Source organism: Gekko japonicus, unplaced genomic scaffold, assembly GCF_001447785.1.
Source record: "Gekko japonicus isolate JY-2015 unplaced genomic scaffold, Gekko_japonicus_V1.1 scaffold4987, whole genome shotgun sequence".
NCBI classification, from domain to species: Eukaryota; Metazoa; Chordata; class Lepidosauria; order Squamata; family Gekkonidae; genus Gekko; species Gekko japonicus.
Window position 1 is genome coordinate 12,949 of NW_015169935.1, and position 18,085 is coordinate 31,033.

Sequence of the window (18,085 nt, forward strand, 5' to 3'; positions counted from 1 at the left end):
CCTTAGAGTAGAAGAAGAAGAAGAAGAAGAGATTAGATTTATATCCCGCCCTTCGCTACCCAAAGGTGTGTTTACTGTGACAACAACAACAACAGAAAGAAAGGAGACTCATAGGGACTTCAGAGGTCGAAGAAGAAGAAGAGAAGAGATTGGATTTATACCCCGCCCTTCACTACCCAAAAGTGTCTCAGAGCGGCTTACAGACTCCTTTCCCTTCCCCTCCCCGCAACAGACACCCTGTGAGGTAGGTGGGGCTGAGAGAGCTCTTGACAGAAACTGCTCTTTTTCAAGGACAGCCCTTATCAGAACTATGGCTTGCCCAAGGTCATCCAGCCAGGTGCAAGTGGAGCAGTGGGGAATCAAACCTGGTTCTCCCAGATTAGAGTCCGCGCACTTAACCACGACACCAAACTGGCTCTCACTACACCAAACTGGCCAGCTAGATGTCAGTTTTCCTGCACATGAGGACATTCACTTATAGGTCTATGTGCTTTTGTGTACTCAGAACAGGTAGCTGCTGTGGTCGGAGGTGTGATTGTTGGAATTCTTTTATTGGTCCTCATCGGGATAGCAGCGTACCTCTTTTGGAAGAAGGTGTACCTGCAGGCCTCTTATGAAGAACTCGTGAGCCCTTCCTCCCCAGTTGAAAAGTCTCCTGGTCTGCAGGCACCAGCTGATGCCCAATCATCATCTTCAGTTCAGCCTCAGAATTCAAGGTGAACAAGCCTACACATTATGGGGTGGAATAAGGGTCGCCAGGTTCAGGTTGGGAAACTCCTGGAGATTTGGGGATGGAGACCGGTGTAGACAGGGACCTCAGTGGGGTACAGTGCCCCAGAGTCCTTCCTCCAAATCATCCATTTTCTTCAAGGGGACGGACTTCTGTAGTCTGGAGATGACCTCTAATTCCAGGGGATCCTCAGGTCCCCACCTGGAGGCTGGCATCCCTAGATGAAATGGGTGATGGAGACTGAAATGCCAGAGCTCTGTGATGGGCTGCACTTGGAGACAATTTGGAATTTGCAGCTGGTTCAGTCGCCTGACCTGGATGGCCCAGGCTAGCCTGATATGGTCAGATCTTGGAAGCAAAGCAGGGTCAGCCCCGGTTAGTATTTGGATGGGAGAATACCAAGGAATACCAGGGTCATGTTGCAGAGGCAGGAAATGGCGAAACCACCTCTGAATGTCTCTTGCCTTGAAGACCCTACAGAATTGCCACAAGTCAGTTCTGACTTGACTGCAAAACTTGCATGAATGATAAACGGAGGAATCCTTTTTATTGCTCCTGTAAGGAACAGTGGAGCTGCAGTGGCTCAAGTGGTTAAGACACTGAACTGCAGGCTGTGGAAGGTCGGTAGTTCAGCAGTTCGAGACCCGGGTGCCGCATGATGGAGTGAACTCCAGTGTTCCTTCTAAGCTGAGTTAGTGTGAGCTAGCTCACAGTTTTTTAGCCTTCGGCTCACACATTTTTGCCTTAGCTCAGGAAGGATGGCTCCAGAGCAATCTAATTTATGCAGTAGCCAAATTGTTCGCTCACAACTTTAATGCTGATAGCTCACAAAGTAGAATTTTTGCTCGCAGGACTCCAAAGCTTAAAAGGAACATTGGTGAGCTCCCATCTCTAGTTCCAGCTCCTGCCAACCTAGCAGTTCGAAAGCAAGAAATTGCAAGTAGATAAATAGGTACCACTTCAGTGGGAAGGTAACAGCGTTCCGTGCGCCTTGGTGTTTAGTCATGCCAGCCACATGACCACGGAAACGTCTTTGGACAGCGCTGGCTCTTCGGCTTTGAAACAGAGATGAGCACTGCAACCCTACAGTCGGATTCGACTGGCTTTCAAGCAAGGGAACCTTTACCTTTACCTATTTAAGGAACAGTTACCATCCTGTATTGTGCAAGGTGGGATAAAAATATATATTTTACAGGACAGCACCCTTGCACTGTAAATTTCTCCTGTTGAATTAAATGGAACTTCAAAGTGCCCAGTTTCAGCTTACTTAATTCCCAAAGAAATTCACAGTGGCTTCTTCTTTTTCTGTTCCGAATCCAACTGAAAAACCGTGGCTGTGTCTGGAAGAATGAGAAGTGTCCCTTTTATCGTCCCACCGAAATTTCATAAGCAAGCTTGGATTGACATGACAAACGGAGAGCAAATTCAAGATGACAGCGATCCGTACGTGACCCCTGACTCGGGCCCCCGATCTTCTTTCCATTCCTTAGGTAGGTTGACACTGATCAGATGGGTAAAACCTTTTAGGAACCGGACTGTGTGTTGTATTGACAATCATGTATTATTTTAGGCACTCTTCCATGCATTGTATGTATAGAAAAGGAGGTTGGTGCTTCCTTTTCTTGGTCACGTTGGGTTTCCAGCATTGAGTAGAGTCTGGGAACCCTAACAGTGCAACCCCATGAGTTACTCCCGTTTAAGCCCATTGAAACCAATATATTTAGAGTGGGGTCAGTCTGCATTGGATTGCATAGTAGGCGTTGCTTTTAAGACCTTCAGTTATCATTCCACGTGCAGTCCCAAGTCCTCTGCCTTCCGATCAGGGGTCATTTCGTAGAAAAAGAGGTGCAGGAGCTCATTAGCATAACTTATTAGCAGGGGTCATTTCCTGCGGGAGCGCACAGGAGCGGAGCTCCGGCAGTAAGGAGCCCAGGGGGTGGGCACACGCAACAAGCCCCACCCCCTGCTCCCAGCAGCCCTCAGTCGGGCCACAAGGAGCAAGAAGCAGCCAGGTAAGTTGCAGAGCCCCCCCCATCCCGCCTTCAGGTACAAGCTCTCCTTCCTCTGTGAGGGCAGATCTGCGTGTTCCCCCCCCCCCCATAGCTAGCAATCCAAAACAGTCCAGTGGCACATTTAAGACCAAGTTTTATTCAGGTACAAGCTCTTCCTCCTCTGTGATGACAGATCTGCACGTTCCCCCCCCCCTCAATAGCTAGCAATCCAAAACAGTCCAGTGGAGCCTGAGCGGTGGGTGTTGCCTTCTGACACACTTCTGGTGATTTCAGGGGGGGGTGGCATATGCAAATAAGTTGTGCTAAAAAGTTATGCTAATGAGCTCCTGCACCTATTTTTCTACGAAATGACCCCTGCTTATTAGCATAACTTATTTGCATACGCCACACCCCCTGACATCACCGGAAGTGTGTCAGAAGGCAACACCCACCGCTCAGGCTCCACTGGACTGTTTTGGATTGCTAGCTGGGGGGGGGAATACACAGATCTCCCCTCACAGAGGAGGGAGAGCTTGTATCTGAAGGCGGGCACGCAATTTACCTGGCTGCTTCTTGCTCCTTGTGACCTGACTGAGGGCTGCTGGGAGCAGGGGGCGGGGCTTGTTGCATGTGCCCACCCCCTGGGCTTCTTACTGCCGGAGCTCCGCTCCTGTGCGCTCCCGCAGGAAATGGCCCCTGCTTCCGATAGTCCACAGTTTGGCAGGACTGCAGATGGGTCATCTGTGGGATTGACTGGAGGCTGTGAAGGCTGCTCAGATGTATTTACAATGTTAGTATGAGGAACGTTTTAGAAGAAAAGGCTCAATTTTTCTCTCCAGGGAAAGTGCCTGCTTTTCTGCTTCTGTTTTTAAGCTGAAGAGGTGTACCTGTTGGAGGTGCAATGGCACATCAGCACTTCTAGTCATGTAAAGGACACAGGGTGTGGTTAGTCCACTGGAACTCTAGGAGGTGCTGTGATTTATGATCTCAGCTGTTCAGAGCTTGATACGTGCTTGTCTTGTCATGCTGTGCTACTTCACTGCCTGTAAATGAAGGTATATCCTGAACGTTGTTCTCTGCTACTGGAATGCCTATACTACTACTATTACTACTACTACTAATCATCATCATCATCATTACTATTATTTTGCAATTCTTGCAGTAAACTTTATATAATCTAACTCAGGGGTGTAGGATTTGTTTGGTTTTCTAGCTCTGCTAACAGTACCTACAGTGCAGCAAATTATTTTGCCAGTGGGCCTGGAGTTCCATGTGTATGTGCATCACCTAAAGATGGCCATCTGACAGCAATGCTGATATGAACTTAGGCAGATCATGAGAGGGAGGGCAGGAAGGGTTGCCTCAGTGCTTAGTTCTTGTGGCCCTTTCTTATATGCCCAAGGAAATGCTGATCACCACTTTGAGGTCAGGAAGCAGTTTTTCACCAGGCCAGTTTGGCCAGGGATCCTGGAGGGTCCCCCCCCATCTTCTGGCCATGGAACAGTGGTCACTGGGGTTGTGTGGAGGGGGAGATATTTGCGAATTTCCTGCATTGTGCAGGAGGTTGGACTAGATGACCCTGGAGGTAACTTCTTTGATTCTATGGTTCTGTGATTCTATGATCCTGTTCTTGACAACCCTCAGTTAATAGTCTGAATGGGTTCCACTGATCAGTATTGTGTTTATGGTGCAATAGAAGGTGACGTGAAGGTTCTCTCCAGAAGAGAGCCCTTGTTGCCCATTCACACATGCAATTCTCCACTGCCACCATCAAACGATAAATACATGTCTGCGTGAAATAGCTCAGAAATATTCCAGCCGCCAATCAGTTTCATTGATGTACACTTTTAGGTACAATTGCACTTATCTCCCTCGTGGGGACCCAAAGTGGCTTCTCACGGTTGTCTTCTCTCTCTTCCACCCAATCCTCTCACAACGACCTTAAGAGGTAGGTTAGATTGAAAGAATGGGATGGGTCCAAAGTCACCCAGTGAGCTTCCATTGGGAGCCCAGAGAACTCCTGGGATATTTGGTTAACACAGCAGAGTTTTGCCCAGTCACAGAAGTGTGATTCTGAGTGCAGTAAATAAAACTCCCAAGAAGTATATTGCAAAAGGTAAACACTTGCATTTATTCAAGTAGAAGATCCAGTTCACATTTAGGTTGCAGTCGAAAGGGAAGAGAGAGAGAGAGAGAGGCCGAATCTAAAGGGTCCCTTCCCTATCACAAATGGCCAGCTTCAATGCTCCCTCTAAGCTGTGGAGTCTTGCGAGCAAAAATTCTACTTTGTGAGCTCCTGGCATTAAAGTTGTGAGTGAGCGATTTGGCGACTGCATGAATTTGCCCTGGAGCCATCCTTCCTGAGTGGAGACAAAAAATGTGTGTGAGCTGGAGGCTAAAAAACTGTGAGCTAGCTCACACTAACTCAGCTTAGAGGGAACACTGGCTAGCTTGTCCGGCATCATGTGTGTAGGAGTATGAGGGCATTGTCTCTATGGAAGAGACCTTCAGAGACATGTGTCTCCGTGGAAGGGCATGTGAAGAGAGTGAGAAGACAAAGGGGGGAGAGAGAGGAGGGGTCAGAAGGCAGCTTCCAGGTTAAGACAAAGAGAGGGATCCCATTCAAGGAGATAACACCTCTGCACACTTAGGCCGCGGTCACACGGACCTCTTACCGTGCTAGTTTTCCCGCAGTTCTTCTATCCGCGACATTTTTTATCGCTTGGAGGTGGTCAGATGGTCCCTCTGTCTTCCGCTTCACTCGCGTGAAGTACTGATCACACAGCGCCATGGCGCGGTTTTTTTTTAAAAAAACCCTGCGCATGCGCTTGTCTTCCCATGCACATGGGCGAATTACGGCTTGAACAAGCAACATCGGCGTTACCAAACTGTCAATACACGTGATCGAAGACGTAAAGGAAAACGAGAAAGAAAACGGGGTTAAACATCCGCTTGGGCGTACATACAAACTAAAAAGACCAAAATAAAAGCTAGCGCCTGTTTGCACATGCGCATAACTTAAACCGGAAACACACAAAAAAGGGGGGGAGGGTAGCGCGGTCACGGCGGATTGCTGTCCAGATACCAAAACCGCAGATACAAAGCACGAGATATCGGAAAAACACCTGTTCCAACAGCTGTCAGAAAACACGGATAAAAAAAGCGAAAACCGCGGGACTCAGCCCGCTTCGGTGCGGGAGGCGGGTTTGCCAATATGAACAGGAAACTTTAATGCGCGAGGGATCAGCAGCGAAGCCCGCATTAAATGTCTGTGTGACGTGACCCTTAGAGTGTTGTACCCCCCCAATATCCAGGCATGATGAGTTGCGCACTCCAACAAGAACTTCCCTTTCTCTCTTTGTGCATCTCTCTCTCTCTCTCTCCCTAGTACATTTTGTGCATTGGGTTACTCAACCGTGTTGATTTCTTCCTTGTTGTGAAGCTGGAGCATACCAGGTAGGAGCCCTCAACCCGGAGCTGTATAAGTTTCCCGAGGACAAAAGTGAGACAGACTTCCCCGAGGGCTGCATCGGCCGGCTGTGGTTCTCCGTCGAGTATGAGCCGGAGTCAGAAAAGCTCCTCGTCTCCCTGATCAAAGCCCGGAAGCTGCAGCCCCCTTCTGCCTCCTGTTGCCCCTTTGTGAAAATCTACCTGCTGCCAGACGAAAGGCGCTATTTACAGTCGAAGATCAAGCGCAAAACTCTCAATCCGCAGTTTGATGAGGATTTTGTTTTCCAGGTAATCTTTTCTTGCGTTGGGTTGCAGAGTGGGTGTGATGTGGTAGATGTTCCCTGAGCATCCGACAGCTGGAAGTCACATGAGACCTTGTGTTGGCAGGGTAATTAACACAGCAGTGATGCACAACCTGATTAAAGAGTAGATGAAGGTCATAGAAGCAACGGACATGAAATTGAGCAAACTTCAGAGGACGGCGGAAGACCGGAAGGCCTGGCGTGATCTGGTCCATGGGGTCGCAAAGAGTCGGACTCGACTGTGCGACTGAACAACAAAAAAGGTTTATTTAGGAATTAACATGCTCAATAGAGAAGAGGAGAGAGCAGGGCTTTTTTTTGTAGAAAAAGCCTAGCAGGAACTCATTAGCATAATAGGCCACACCCAGTAGCAGAAACATTAGCATAATAGGCCGCACCCACATGTTACCAGAAGTGTGGTTATCCAGCCACACCCACCTTTTGCTTCTTATTCCGTTTACCTTGTTTGTTGTCAAAACCCAGGGCTTTTTTGTAGCAGGAACTCCTTTGCATGTTAGGCCACACACCCCTAATGTAGCCAATCCGAATGAGTTTCTGCTGTTGGGTGTGGCCTATTATGCTAATGAGTTCCTGCTGGGCGTGGCCAACTCAGGAGCCAGCCGGAACTCCGTTCCTGTGCGTTCCTGCCCAAAAATAGCCCTGGGAGAGAGAGAGATAGGTTCCTAACTATATCTGTAGCTGAGAAAGAGGGTAAGACTGGGTGTGGCACTTCGGAGAAAAAGGGGGAAACTGCCCTAAGAGTGGCAATGTCGAGACAGACAAGGAGAGATACTTAACAGGAGAGAGAAGGCGCTCTCCTCACTGTCCTATCTAATTGTCTTCTTGCTGACCCCCCTCAGGGTCTTCTTACTGAGAGCCAGTTTGGTGTGGTGGTTAAGTGTGCGGACTCTAATCTGGGAGAACCGGGTTTGATTCCCCACTCCTCCACTTACAGCTGCTGGATGACCTTGGGCAAGCCGTAGTTCTGTCAGAGCTGTTCTTGAAAAAGAGCAGTTTCTGCCAGAGCTCTCTCGGCCCCACCTACCTCACAGGGTGTCTGTTGTGGGGTGGGGAAGGGAAAGGAGTTTGTAAGCCGCTCTGAGACTCCCTTGGGCAGCGAAGGGTGGGGTATAAATCCAATCTCTTCTTCTCTTCTCTTCTTCGTACACCAGATGTTGCCTTTGACAACAACTTAATGGGCAAATGTGTGCAATGGAAGCCTGGTGACCCTTTTGTTTTTTGGCAAGCAAAGAACTACTTTAGGAGGGGGTGGGTGGGAGAAGAGAAGTGACTGGAGAAGGTGGCACTTAACCCTTTCCCTGCCTACCATTTCCCTGCTCCAAATAGCTCTTTCCAAATAGCTCTTCCTTCAAGAGTGCATTCATGAAGGCTACCTCTTTTTGGCCCTGAGTTTTTTGTTTGTCAACTGAAATTAGGCTTAATTTTTAAGTGCATTAAGAGTAAATATGGCTTCTGCATGAGTTTCTACTGTTGCCTTCAGACTACAAGGAATTTTTGCCCCAAGCAGTGACTTGTATATAGGAGCGGCGTGCACCCTCTTCTGGAGGTGCACAGTTCCAGTGTGGCAACCGTTCCCCAAAAACCGATGTTTGGAAAATCATTTAGTTTTAACTTGCAACATTCTGCTTGCTCTTATCCAGGTTTCCAGTAACACCTTACACCAGAGGACGCTGAAGTTTTGTGTCTACCACGTGGACAAACAAAAGAAGCACATTCTCTTAGGCCAAGTGATGTTCCCTCTAAAAAACGAAACCCAGCTCTTCCTTCAACAGTGCATTCATGAAGGCTACCTCTTTTTGACCCTGGGTTTTTTGTTTGTCAACTAAAATTTGGCTTAATTTTAAAGTGCATTAAGAGTAAGTATGGCTTCTGCATGAGTTTCTACTCTTGCCTTCGGACTAGAAGGAATTTTTGCCCCAAGCAGTGATATAGGAGCGGCATGCACCCTCTTCTGGAGGTGCACAGTTCCAGTGTGGCAACCTTTCCCCAAAAATCGGTGTTTAGAAAATCATTTCGTTTCCACTTGCAACATTCTGCTTGCTCTTATCCAGGTTTCCAGTAACACCTTACACCAGAGGACGCTGAAGTTTTGTGTCTACCACGTGGACAAACAAAAGAAGCACATTCTCTTAGGCCAAGTGATGTTCCCTCTAAAAAACGAAACCTTGAGCGGAGACCACAAAGTTGTCCTCTGGAGAGACCTGGAAGCAGAAACCCTGGAGGTAGGCCACTAATTAAAGGTTACGTTCATTAGAGAAATGCCAGGGAGAGCCAGAGCTCTCCCACCTTGCCAGTGGGTGGTGGAGTCCAAGAGAATCCAAGAGGCAACGTAGGACAAAGGTGGACTAAAAGCAACCAAACTCACATAATGTATAGTTTAGTATGGGGAACATGTACAAAAAAGAAAAAAGGTATTTGGAAAGTGTGATTAGGACAGTAAGTCACAGAGTAATCTGTTCCTTGTGGTTGTGTTATTCTGGTGGGCGCAGGGTACAGTTCAGAATACAGACATTGAATAGGTCGGCACGGGGGTAAGCTGATCCAGCTAAAGTTCAGCCTGTCCGGAACCTACCAATGAGCATTTTCTCTTCCCTTCTGAGCTGCTTCCTGCCTCACTTCCAGACAACCAGTCTTGACCAATGTTCCCTCTAAGTTGTGGAGTCTGGTGAGCAAAAATTCTACTTGGTGAGCTACTGGTATTAAAGCTGTGAGCGAGTGGCTTGGCTGCTGCGTCAACTAGTTTGCTCTGGAGCCATCCTTCCTGAGCTAAGACAAAAATGGGCGGGGGCTGATGCCCCACCGCCCCCACGAAGATTACGCCTCAGCTTAAAGGGAACACTGGTCTTGACATGAATACACTCAACAAATTTGATCAGTGGGGTGAGTTGGAGGTGCGTGAAAAGCAGTAACCTGGACAGGACTCCTCCCAGACCAGAGACTAGGGGGTAGAGCCCATCTGTTTTAACAAATCTGCGTTTTAACAAATATCGTGCTATTGTGGGCCGAGGAGACCCTTATTAGTAGTGCTGAGACAACGGGAGGGCAGTTGAAAGATGGCGAATGGAGCAAATGCACATTTGTTTGGTCTTCAGGGTGGAGGGCAAGAAAACCAGGCAAAGTCGGATAGATCTGCCCACCGACGCAGCTTCTGCATGCTAATTCTGTCATTGGATCTAGGGATGCTCAGTTGTGACCTCATTTGGAGTACTGTGTACAGTTCTGGTCACCACACCTCAAAAAGGATATGATAGCATTGGGGAAAGTGCAGGAAAGGGCAATTAGAATGATAAAAGGGTTGGGACACTTTCCCTGTGAAGAAAGCTTAAAATGCCTGGGGCTCTTTAGCTTGGAGAAACGACGGCTGAGGGGTGACAGGATCGAGGTTTATAAAATTATGCATAGGATAGAGCAGGTCGAGAAAGAGATACTTTTCTCCCTTTCTCACAATACAAGGACTTGAGGGCACTCCATGAAATTGCTGAGCAGTCGGGTTAGAACGGATAAAAGGAAGTCCTTCACCCAAAGAGTGATTAACACTTGGAATTCACTGCCACAGGAAGTGGTGGCAGCTACAAGCATGGACGGCTTCAAAAGGGAATGAGATAAGCATATGGAGCAGTGGTCCATCAGTGGCTATTAGCCACAAGGTATATATAGGGACTCTGGGGCAAGTGATGCTCTGTCATCTTGGTGCTCGGGGGGGTCAACAGTGGGAGTGCTTCTAGTGTCCTGGCCCCTCTGCTGGACCTCCTGATGGCACCTGGTATTTCTGGCCACCATGTGACCGAGTGTTGGACTAGATGGGCCATTGGCCTGATCCAACATTGGCTTCTCTTATGTTCTTATGTAACAGTTCGGCTCATGATCTGTTGGCCGGTTGCAACAGGCAGCTGGTTTTCCGCTGGGCTCCTCATCTGTCCGTCGACCCAGCTGTGCTTTTTTGGCAGGCCATTTCACCCTCCTCCTTTCTACCACTGCAGTACGGTGTGACCGGCTTTTCATACATGCACGTCGACTTCTGCCCCTCCTGGTCTCCCTGCTCTGGCGGTCCGCTCAGCAGGCAGTCGTTTAATTAGACAGTTGAATCAATCAGGAATTGTACAAATTGTGCAAATCAATCATAAATGTATGCTGTGTTTTTTAAAGGGAAAAAAATATCCCACTGTTCGGTCTTTCCTAATTACTCCTTAGTGACGTTAACGGCTGCCGATCTGATTAGATTAGCTGTCAATCGGATTAGATCGACATTTACGTAGATTTGTAGAAAGCAAACTGTTTCTGTGGGCATTCGAGTAATTTGGTCCCAGAACAGACCTGGCGATAGGTCCACATCTGATTTTCACAGTCAGGCGTGCTAAGTCTGAATGTCAAACACATTCCAGTGCGAGTTTGTGGAATCCTTAGGTGGATTGTGAACCCCTTGTGCGGACTGCATGCGGAACAATATCCTGATGCACATCCAAAACTCGTGTGGATCTGACACAAACCCCATCCACTCCATGAATGCATGGATGCTCAACTTCTCTTATTCTGCTTCTCTTATTCTGGTACGCTGATGAGCAACGTTGGAAGCCTTTAAGCAGTCTAAGGTGCCTTCTTCCAACTCAAGTGGCTACTCCATTGGTGTAGTGGTTAAGCGTGCAGACTCTAATCTGGGAGAACCAGGTTTGATTCCCCACTCCTCCACTTGCACCTGCTGGATGACCTTGGGCAAGCCGTAGTTCTGTCAGGGCTGTTCTCTCAAGGACAGCTCTTTCAGAGCTCTCTCAGCCCCAGCTACCTCACAGGGTGTCTGTTGTGGGGAGGGGAAGGGAAAGGAGTTTGTGAGCCGCTCTGAGACTCCCGAGTGAAGGGCGGGGTATAAATCCAACCTCCTCCTCCTCTTCTTCTACATGCTCACTGGAGTGGTAGGATCCATTCCACCGTCTCAGAGTGCCCAATGTGGAAAGCAGATATATTGCCTGTTTTGGAATATCATTGGTTCTGCCGTATACAACCAAAGTCTCAAAGGGATTGTCCCGAAGAGAAGGACTGTGGATTTGATGGAGTAACATTTTTACAAAGCTACTGACCAACATTCTTCTCCACATAAAGCCTCCTTCCGAGCATGGCGACATCCAGTTTTCTCTCAGCTATAATGAATATCTGGGCCGCCTCACAGTGGTGGTCCTGAGAGCCAGAGGCCTGAGATTCCAGAATGACAGACAGGCTGCCGGTAAGTGTTGGAGGAAATTTAAAGATACGTCATGTTTTTGAGCAACGTTTTCAAAAAGTTGTTGGCTGGTTTTTTGTTTTGTTTTTGCATGAACTCTCACTAGAAACTAAAATGACTAAACTTAGGCAATCGTACTTTGGTCACCTTATGCAATTCCGCAGGGCCTGCCCAGTGTTCCCTCTAAGCTGAGTTAGTGTGAGCTAGCTCACAGGTTTTTTAGCCTCCGGCTGTCACATTTTCCTCTTAGCTCAGGAAAGATGGCTCCAGAGCAAACTCATTTATGCAGTAGCCAAATTGCTCGCTCACAACTTTAATGCCAGCAGCTCACAAAGTAGAATTTTTGCTCACAGGACTCCACAGCTTACAGGGAACATTGCCTGGCAGACGGAGCTCTTCCGCCAGGCTTTTGAGTAAGAGCTGCCGCCGCCACTCTTCCACCATCGTGGTACTATTCCATCATCTACCCCTATTATGAGGGGAGGGGTATGTGTCGCCTGGCGGAAGTGGGGAGAACATCACTTCTGGAGCCCTCGCTATTTAATAAAGCTGGCCGTCGATTTGGGGGATTACTGCCCATCTTGGGGATTTATATTCAGGATACTAGAGCACCTTAAATATTGTTATGAATTTTATCATGGATATGTAATATTGTTTTGTTGTATTTTATCTATTTAATCCGGCATTAGCCGCTTGTTAGCCGCCCTGAGCCGCTTGGAAGGGCGGGATATAAATCTCAAAATAAATAAATAAAATATACCTTCCATAGGATCCAAAACAGTGATATTTAGGACACTGGCCATCCTCCCCATCAGGTGTGTTAGGCAATGCCCTTGGCTGCCTCAAGGAACAGGAGAGCCATGTGCACCTTCCCTACTAGTTTCCAACCCTCCCTCCCTGCACAATTTGAGTTCTGTGTGCTCTGGAGCACAGACCTGTCAGAGTCCTGCAGCAATTAGTCCTCCACAACTTTCTTTCCAAAGAGTAAAGTTTATTAGAGGCTATAAGAACATAAGAGACGCCAATGTTGGATCAGGCCAAAGGCCCATCCAGTCCAACACTCTGTGTCACATAGTGGCCAGAAATATCAGGTGCCATCAGGAGCTCCACCAGTGGGGCCAGGACATTAGAAGCCCTCCCACTGTTGGCCTCCCCCCCAAGCACCAAGAAGACAGAGCATCACTTGCCCCAGAGCCCCTATCTATACCTTGTGGCTAATAGCCACTGATGGACCTCTGTTCCATATGCTTATCTAATTCCCTTTTGAAGCTGTCCATGCTTGTAGCTGCCACCACTTCCTGTGGCAGTGAATTCCATGTGTTAATCACTCTTTGGGTGAAGAAGTACTTCCTTTTATCCGTTCTAACCCGACCGCTCAGCAATTTCATGGAGTGCCCACGAGTTCTTGTATTGTGAGAGAGGGAGAAAAGTACCTCTTTCTCTACCTGCTCTATCCCATGCATAATCTTATAAACCTTGATGTTCACCCCTCAGCCATCGTTTCTCCAAGCTAAAGAGCCCCAGGCATTTTAACCTTTCTTCATAGGGAAAGTGTTCCAACCCTTTTATCATTCTGATTGCCCTTCCCTATGCTATAGATGACTTGCTATAAAGGCAAGTCATCTATGCATACATTTAGTGTCAGGATAATGGGGAAGCCCATGTAGCAAGATAATCTACAGTATTCAAAGGCATCAGGGGATGGCCCAGGGCCAATCAGAATACATGCAAAGCCTGCCTAAGCTAACTGGCCAAGCGTTCCCAGGGAAGAGAGCAACAAGGTACCAAGGTCACAGGTCGAGACTGCAGGGCGATAAGGGAGCGAGGAGAATCGAAACCTAACATACCAAGGCAGGCAGAGACAGAGGCAATTCATCCAGCATCCCACCGTCCCCCATCCCAACCATGGCAGCTGCATAGCTGACAAGACCTCCCATTCCGGCAATGGCCTGGTATGTTCCTGTGGGAATTCTCTATATTTGGGTGCCTCGCCCAAAGTGGGGCTTGGTCATCCCCTTCGTGTGTGTGTGTGTAAAGTGCCATCAGGTCACAGCCAGTGTTCCCTCTAAGCTGAGTTAGTGTGAGCTAGCCCACAGTTTTTTAGCCTCCAGCTCACACATTTTTGTCTTTGCTCAGGAAGGAGGGCTCCAGAGCAAACTAATTTATGCAGCAGCCAAATGGCTTGCTCACAGCTTTAATGCCAGGAGCTCACAAAGTAGAATTTTTGCTCAGAAGATTCCACAGCTTAGAGGGAACATTGGTCACAGCCAACTTATGGCGACCCCAGCAAGGCAAGTGAGAAGCAGAATTTGTTTGTCGTCGCCCTTCTCTTCAGAGTCTCCCTTGGTGGTCTTCCTTCCGAGTGCTGACCCTACTGAGCTTTCGAGAGGTGACAAGATTGGGTTATGGCTCCGTGGTAGACCATCTGCATGGCATACAAAAGGTCCCAGGTTCAATCCCTGATATATCCAGTTAAAAGGACCAGGCAGCCGGTGATGAGAAAGACCTCTGCCTGAAACCTTGGAGAGCTCCCGCTAGACTGAGGCCCCGGTCACACGGCAAAATTGCTGCGGGAGAGGCACGGGAGTCCCGTGGATTTTCCAGGCGCAATCTCACCCCAACATCTGGGAAGCGCAGTGCTCCCGTGGTGAACCCGTGGCTCCCCGCCGAAGGTGTGGAGTTAAAAACTAGTACCTACGAGGTACTAGTTTCCTGAAACCGCGGGCCAAGGGCGGGCATCTGATTGCGTTCCCGGTGGACTTACGAGGCATCCGGCGCCCGCCGCTGTTCGTCTCCGCAGGTTGCGCAACAGCGCCCAACAGCGCATGCGCACAAAAAGCGATTGCCAGTGCGATCGCACGGCTTCTGTTCTGCGCTACAGGATACCCGTCTGATCGGCATTTCCCCCGAACCATGGGACCCCGACCGGGACATGTGCTCGGGCGGCTACGGGTTAGTTTCCTCCGGGGCATTTAGCCACGCCTCCCCCTGCGATATCCGGCCTGTGTGACCGGGGCCTGAGTAGACAATGCTGACTTTGATGGACCGAGGGTCTGATTCAGTAGAAGGCAGTTTCATGTGTTGATGAGGGCCATGCCATGCCGCCTTTCTTCCCATCATGCCCTTCATATGTTTGATCGTGAACATGCAATGAGATCCAGTCATCTGGCAGTATAGGGTGGCTAGCAACTCATGAGATTTCCTATGTGACACATGTGCCCAAAACTATCAAGAGACGCATGTGAATCTTGAAGCATCCCCAAATTAGTATTCACGCACGTCTGAATCTGAAATTTCATATTTAAAGTCTGAGCGACAGAACAGGCTAAAATGGGTGATGAGTACTTGTGACCAATGCTCCCTCTAAGCTGTGGAGTCTTGTGAGCAAAAATTCTACTTTGTGAGCTACTGGCATTAAAGCGGTGAGCAAGCCATTTGGCTGCTGGCAGTGTTCCCTCTAAGCTGAGTTAGTGTGAGCTAGCTCACAGTTTTTTAGCCTCCGGCTCACCCATTTTTGTCTTAGCTCAGGGAGGATGGCCCCAGAGCAAACTAATTTATGCAGCAGCCAAATCGCTCGCTCACAACTTTAATGCCAGTGGCTCAAAAAGTAGAATTTTCGCTCACAAGACTCCACAGCTTAGAGGGAACATTGGCTGCTGGATAAACTAGTTTGCTCTGGAGCCCTCCTTCCTGAGCCGAGACAAAAATGTGTGAGCCAGAGGCAGAAAAATTGTGAGCTAGCTCACACTAACTCAGCTTAGAGGGAACACTGCTTGTGACCATATATTTCAGCTCCGTCAACTAGATCAGTGTCAGCTTTTGTGAAAACCGCACACACATTTGTCTGGGCTTGTGATTTGGCAGTTCAGATAATGGAGGCTGTGCTCAACAGTAACAAACGTGCAGCATGGTCCATCTCCTGGAAAGCGCTTGATTTTTTTTAAAAGCAAACCAAAATGAAAACAACATGTTTTCTACTGAATCCTTCCAACCCATTTGGATAGATTTTCAGTCTTACCTTTTTCTTCCAGGTGTGTTTGTCAAAGTGTCGCTCATGAACCATAATCAGTTCATCAAAAGCAAGAGGACTTCGGCCGTCCTAGGATCCCCTGATCTGTTGTACAACGAGACGTTCAGCTTTAAGGTTGACCAGACGGAGCTGGACACAGCAAGCTTAAGTCTGTCTGTGATCCAGAATGGTGAGGAAAATGGTAAGGTGCAACTTGAAACCAATGGTCTTTTGAGTATCGTGGTGTATTGGGCTGGAGGAGGCAGCTTCTTAACCAGGGATGGTATACTGGGAAAACTGAGGGTGGGATACAGCTCAGAGGTCAAGATGCAGAGCTGCAGGTCAGAAGGCCTGTAGTTCAGCAGTTCGAGACCCGAGTGCCACACGACGGAGTGAGCTCCCGTCTCTGGCCCCAGCTCCTGCTAACCTAGCAGTTCAAAAGCAAGAAATTGCAAGTAGATAAATAGGTATCGCCAGGGCTCTTTTTGTGGAAAAAGCCCAGCAGGAACTCATTAGCATAATAGGCCACATCCAACAGCAGGAACTCATTAGCATATTAGGCCACACCCCTGACAGCACAGCTCATTACCACATTAGGCCGCACCCCCCATGTTACCAGAAGTGTGGTAATCCAGCCACACCCACCTTTTGCTTGTTATTCTGTTTACCTTGTTTGTTGTCAAAAGGGCTTTTTTTGTAGCAGGAACTCCTTTGCATGTTAGGCCACACACCCCTAATGTAGCCAATCCTAATGAGTTTCTGCTCTTGGGTGTGGCCTATTATGCTAATGAGTTCCTGCTGGGCGTGGTCAACTTGGGAGCCAGCCGGAACTCCGTTCCTGTGTGTTCCTGCCCCAAAATAGCCCTGGGTACCACTTTGGTGGGAAGGTAACAGCGTTCCGTGCACCTCGGCACTTAATCATGCCGGCCACATGACCACGGAAATGTCTTTCGACAGCGCTGGCTCTTCGGCTTGGAAACGGAGATGAGCACCGCCCCCTAGAGTTGGATATGACCAGCTTTCGAGCAAAGGGAAACCTTTACCTTTACCTAGAGAGAGTGTTAAGAAGGGATGGAAACTATTATGTGTGTTGTTGGTGCTGGCTGGTCAATGGGCTTAGAAGGGTGTACTTAGGATGGCAGCGTTGACCACCTCGTCATGTACAAATGGTACTTGGGTGTGCCAGTTGGCAGCAACATGACTGTTGACTTCTAATCGTGCTATTTCCTCACTTCCATCTAGAAACCTGCTCCCTGGGCCGTGTGGTAGTCGGGCCCTTCATGTACACCAGGGGCAAGGAACTGGAACACTGGAATGAGATGGTCAGCAAGCCAAAGGAGCTGGTGAAAAGGTGGCATGCGCTTGCTGTGAGCACCTGAAGGACCAAGGTCTCCCTTGCCAAAGAGACGCTTTCTGCCCATATTGGAGAGACTTTCCACTGTGCTAGAGGCAATTCGGCTGGGTCTCTCGGATATATTATGCACTCAAGTTTCTAACAGCTGTCTGGAGGCTTAGTGGCTGGGTTAGCCGGCCACAGTTCTGAAAGGTCAGCCTCCTGACTGGGTCTCAAACCCAGGAGTCACACAATGGCCAGGTGGAGAGCTCCAAATCGATGAGAGAGGGCGGCATGTCCGCCTGTCTCTTTTTGCCACAGAGTACTAAGACTGATGTGCTTTTACCAAAAGGTCTACTCAAGCATGATAGATTGTGAGCTTTCAACCTAGAGTTAGGCACCATAAATCCATTGCTGAAGGACATCTAAACCCGTGTTGGCTTGCAGTGTTTGTGTTATCGCTTCTAATGCCTGGGTATAGTTTATCCTCCATTCAACCAGAGTACAGAAAGGAAGGCGAGTGTGTGTGTGCACCGAAAAGAACAAAGCTGAAATATTACCTGCTTGGTGTAGCCAGTTTGGTGTAGTGGATAAGTGCGCGGACTCTAATCTGGGAGAACCGGGTTTGATTCCCCACTCCTCCACTTGCACCTGCTGGATGACCTTGGGCAAGCTGTCGTTCTGATAAGAGCTGTTCTTGAAAAAAGAGCCGTTTCTGTCAAGAGCTCTCTCAGCCCCACCCACCTCATAGGGTGTCTGTCGTGGGGAGGGGGAGGGAAAGGAGTTTGTAAGCCGCTCTGAGACTCCTTTGGGTAGTGAAGGGCGGGGTATAAATCCAATATCTTCTCTTCTTCTTCTTCTACCTCCGAAGTCCCTGTGAGTCTCCTTTCTTTCTGTTGTTGTCACAGTAAACACAGGCGGCAGACACGGGGTATGATGATGTCCGATGCTCACAAATAATATGCAGGGCTGCATCGACAATATCGGGAAAGACAATTCAATTTCCGCTGCCTGTTTGGGATTTGAACCCGTGACCT

At 48.6% G+C, this 18,085-nt stretch overlaps 1 protein-coding gene across 1 annotated transcript in view; it reads left to right on the plus strand.

Annotated features, from left to right (window-relative positions):
• Window positions 1-17,097, plus strand: part of LOC107115778 (synaptotagmin-15-like) — a 28,880-nt gene extending 11,783 nt beyond the window's left edge. The window contains exons 2-8 of the mRNA XM_015417543.1: window positions 506-716; window positions 2,078-2,220; window positions 6,164-6,459; window positions 8,546-8,716; window positions 11,589-11,709; window positions 15,738-15,917; window positions 16,958-17,097. Coding sequence (XP_015273029.1) covers window positions 506-716; window positions 2,078-2,220; window positions 6,164-6,459; window positions 8,546-8,716; window positions 11,589-11,709; window positions 15,738-15,917; window positions 16,958-17,094 — 1,259 coding nt within the window. The 3' untranslated portion in view covers window positions 17,095-17,097. The remainder of the gene's footprint in view (window positions 1-505; window positions 717-2,077; window positions 2,221-6,163; window positions 6,460-8,545; window positions 8,717-11,588; window positions 11,710-15,737; window positions 15,918-16,957) is intronic.
• Window positions 17,098-18,085: the final 988 nt, after the last annotated feature.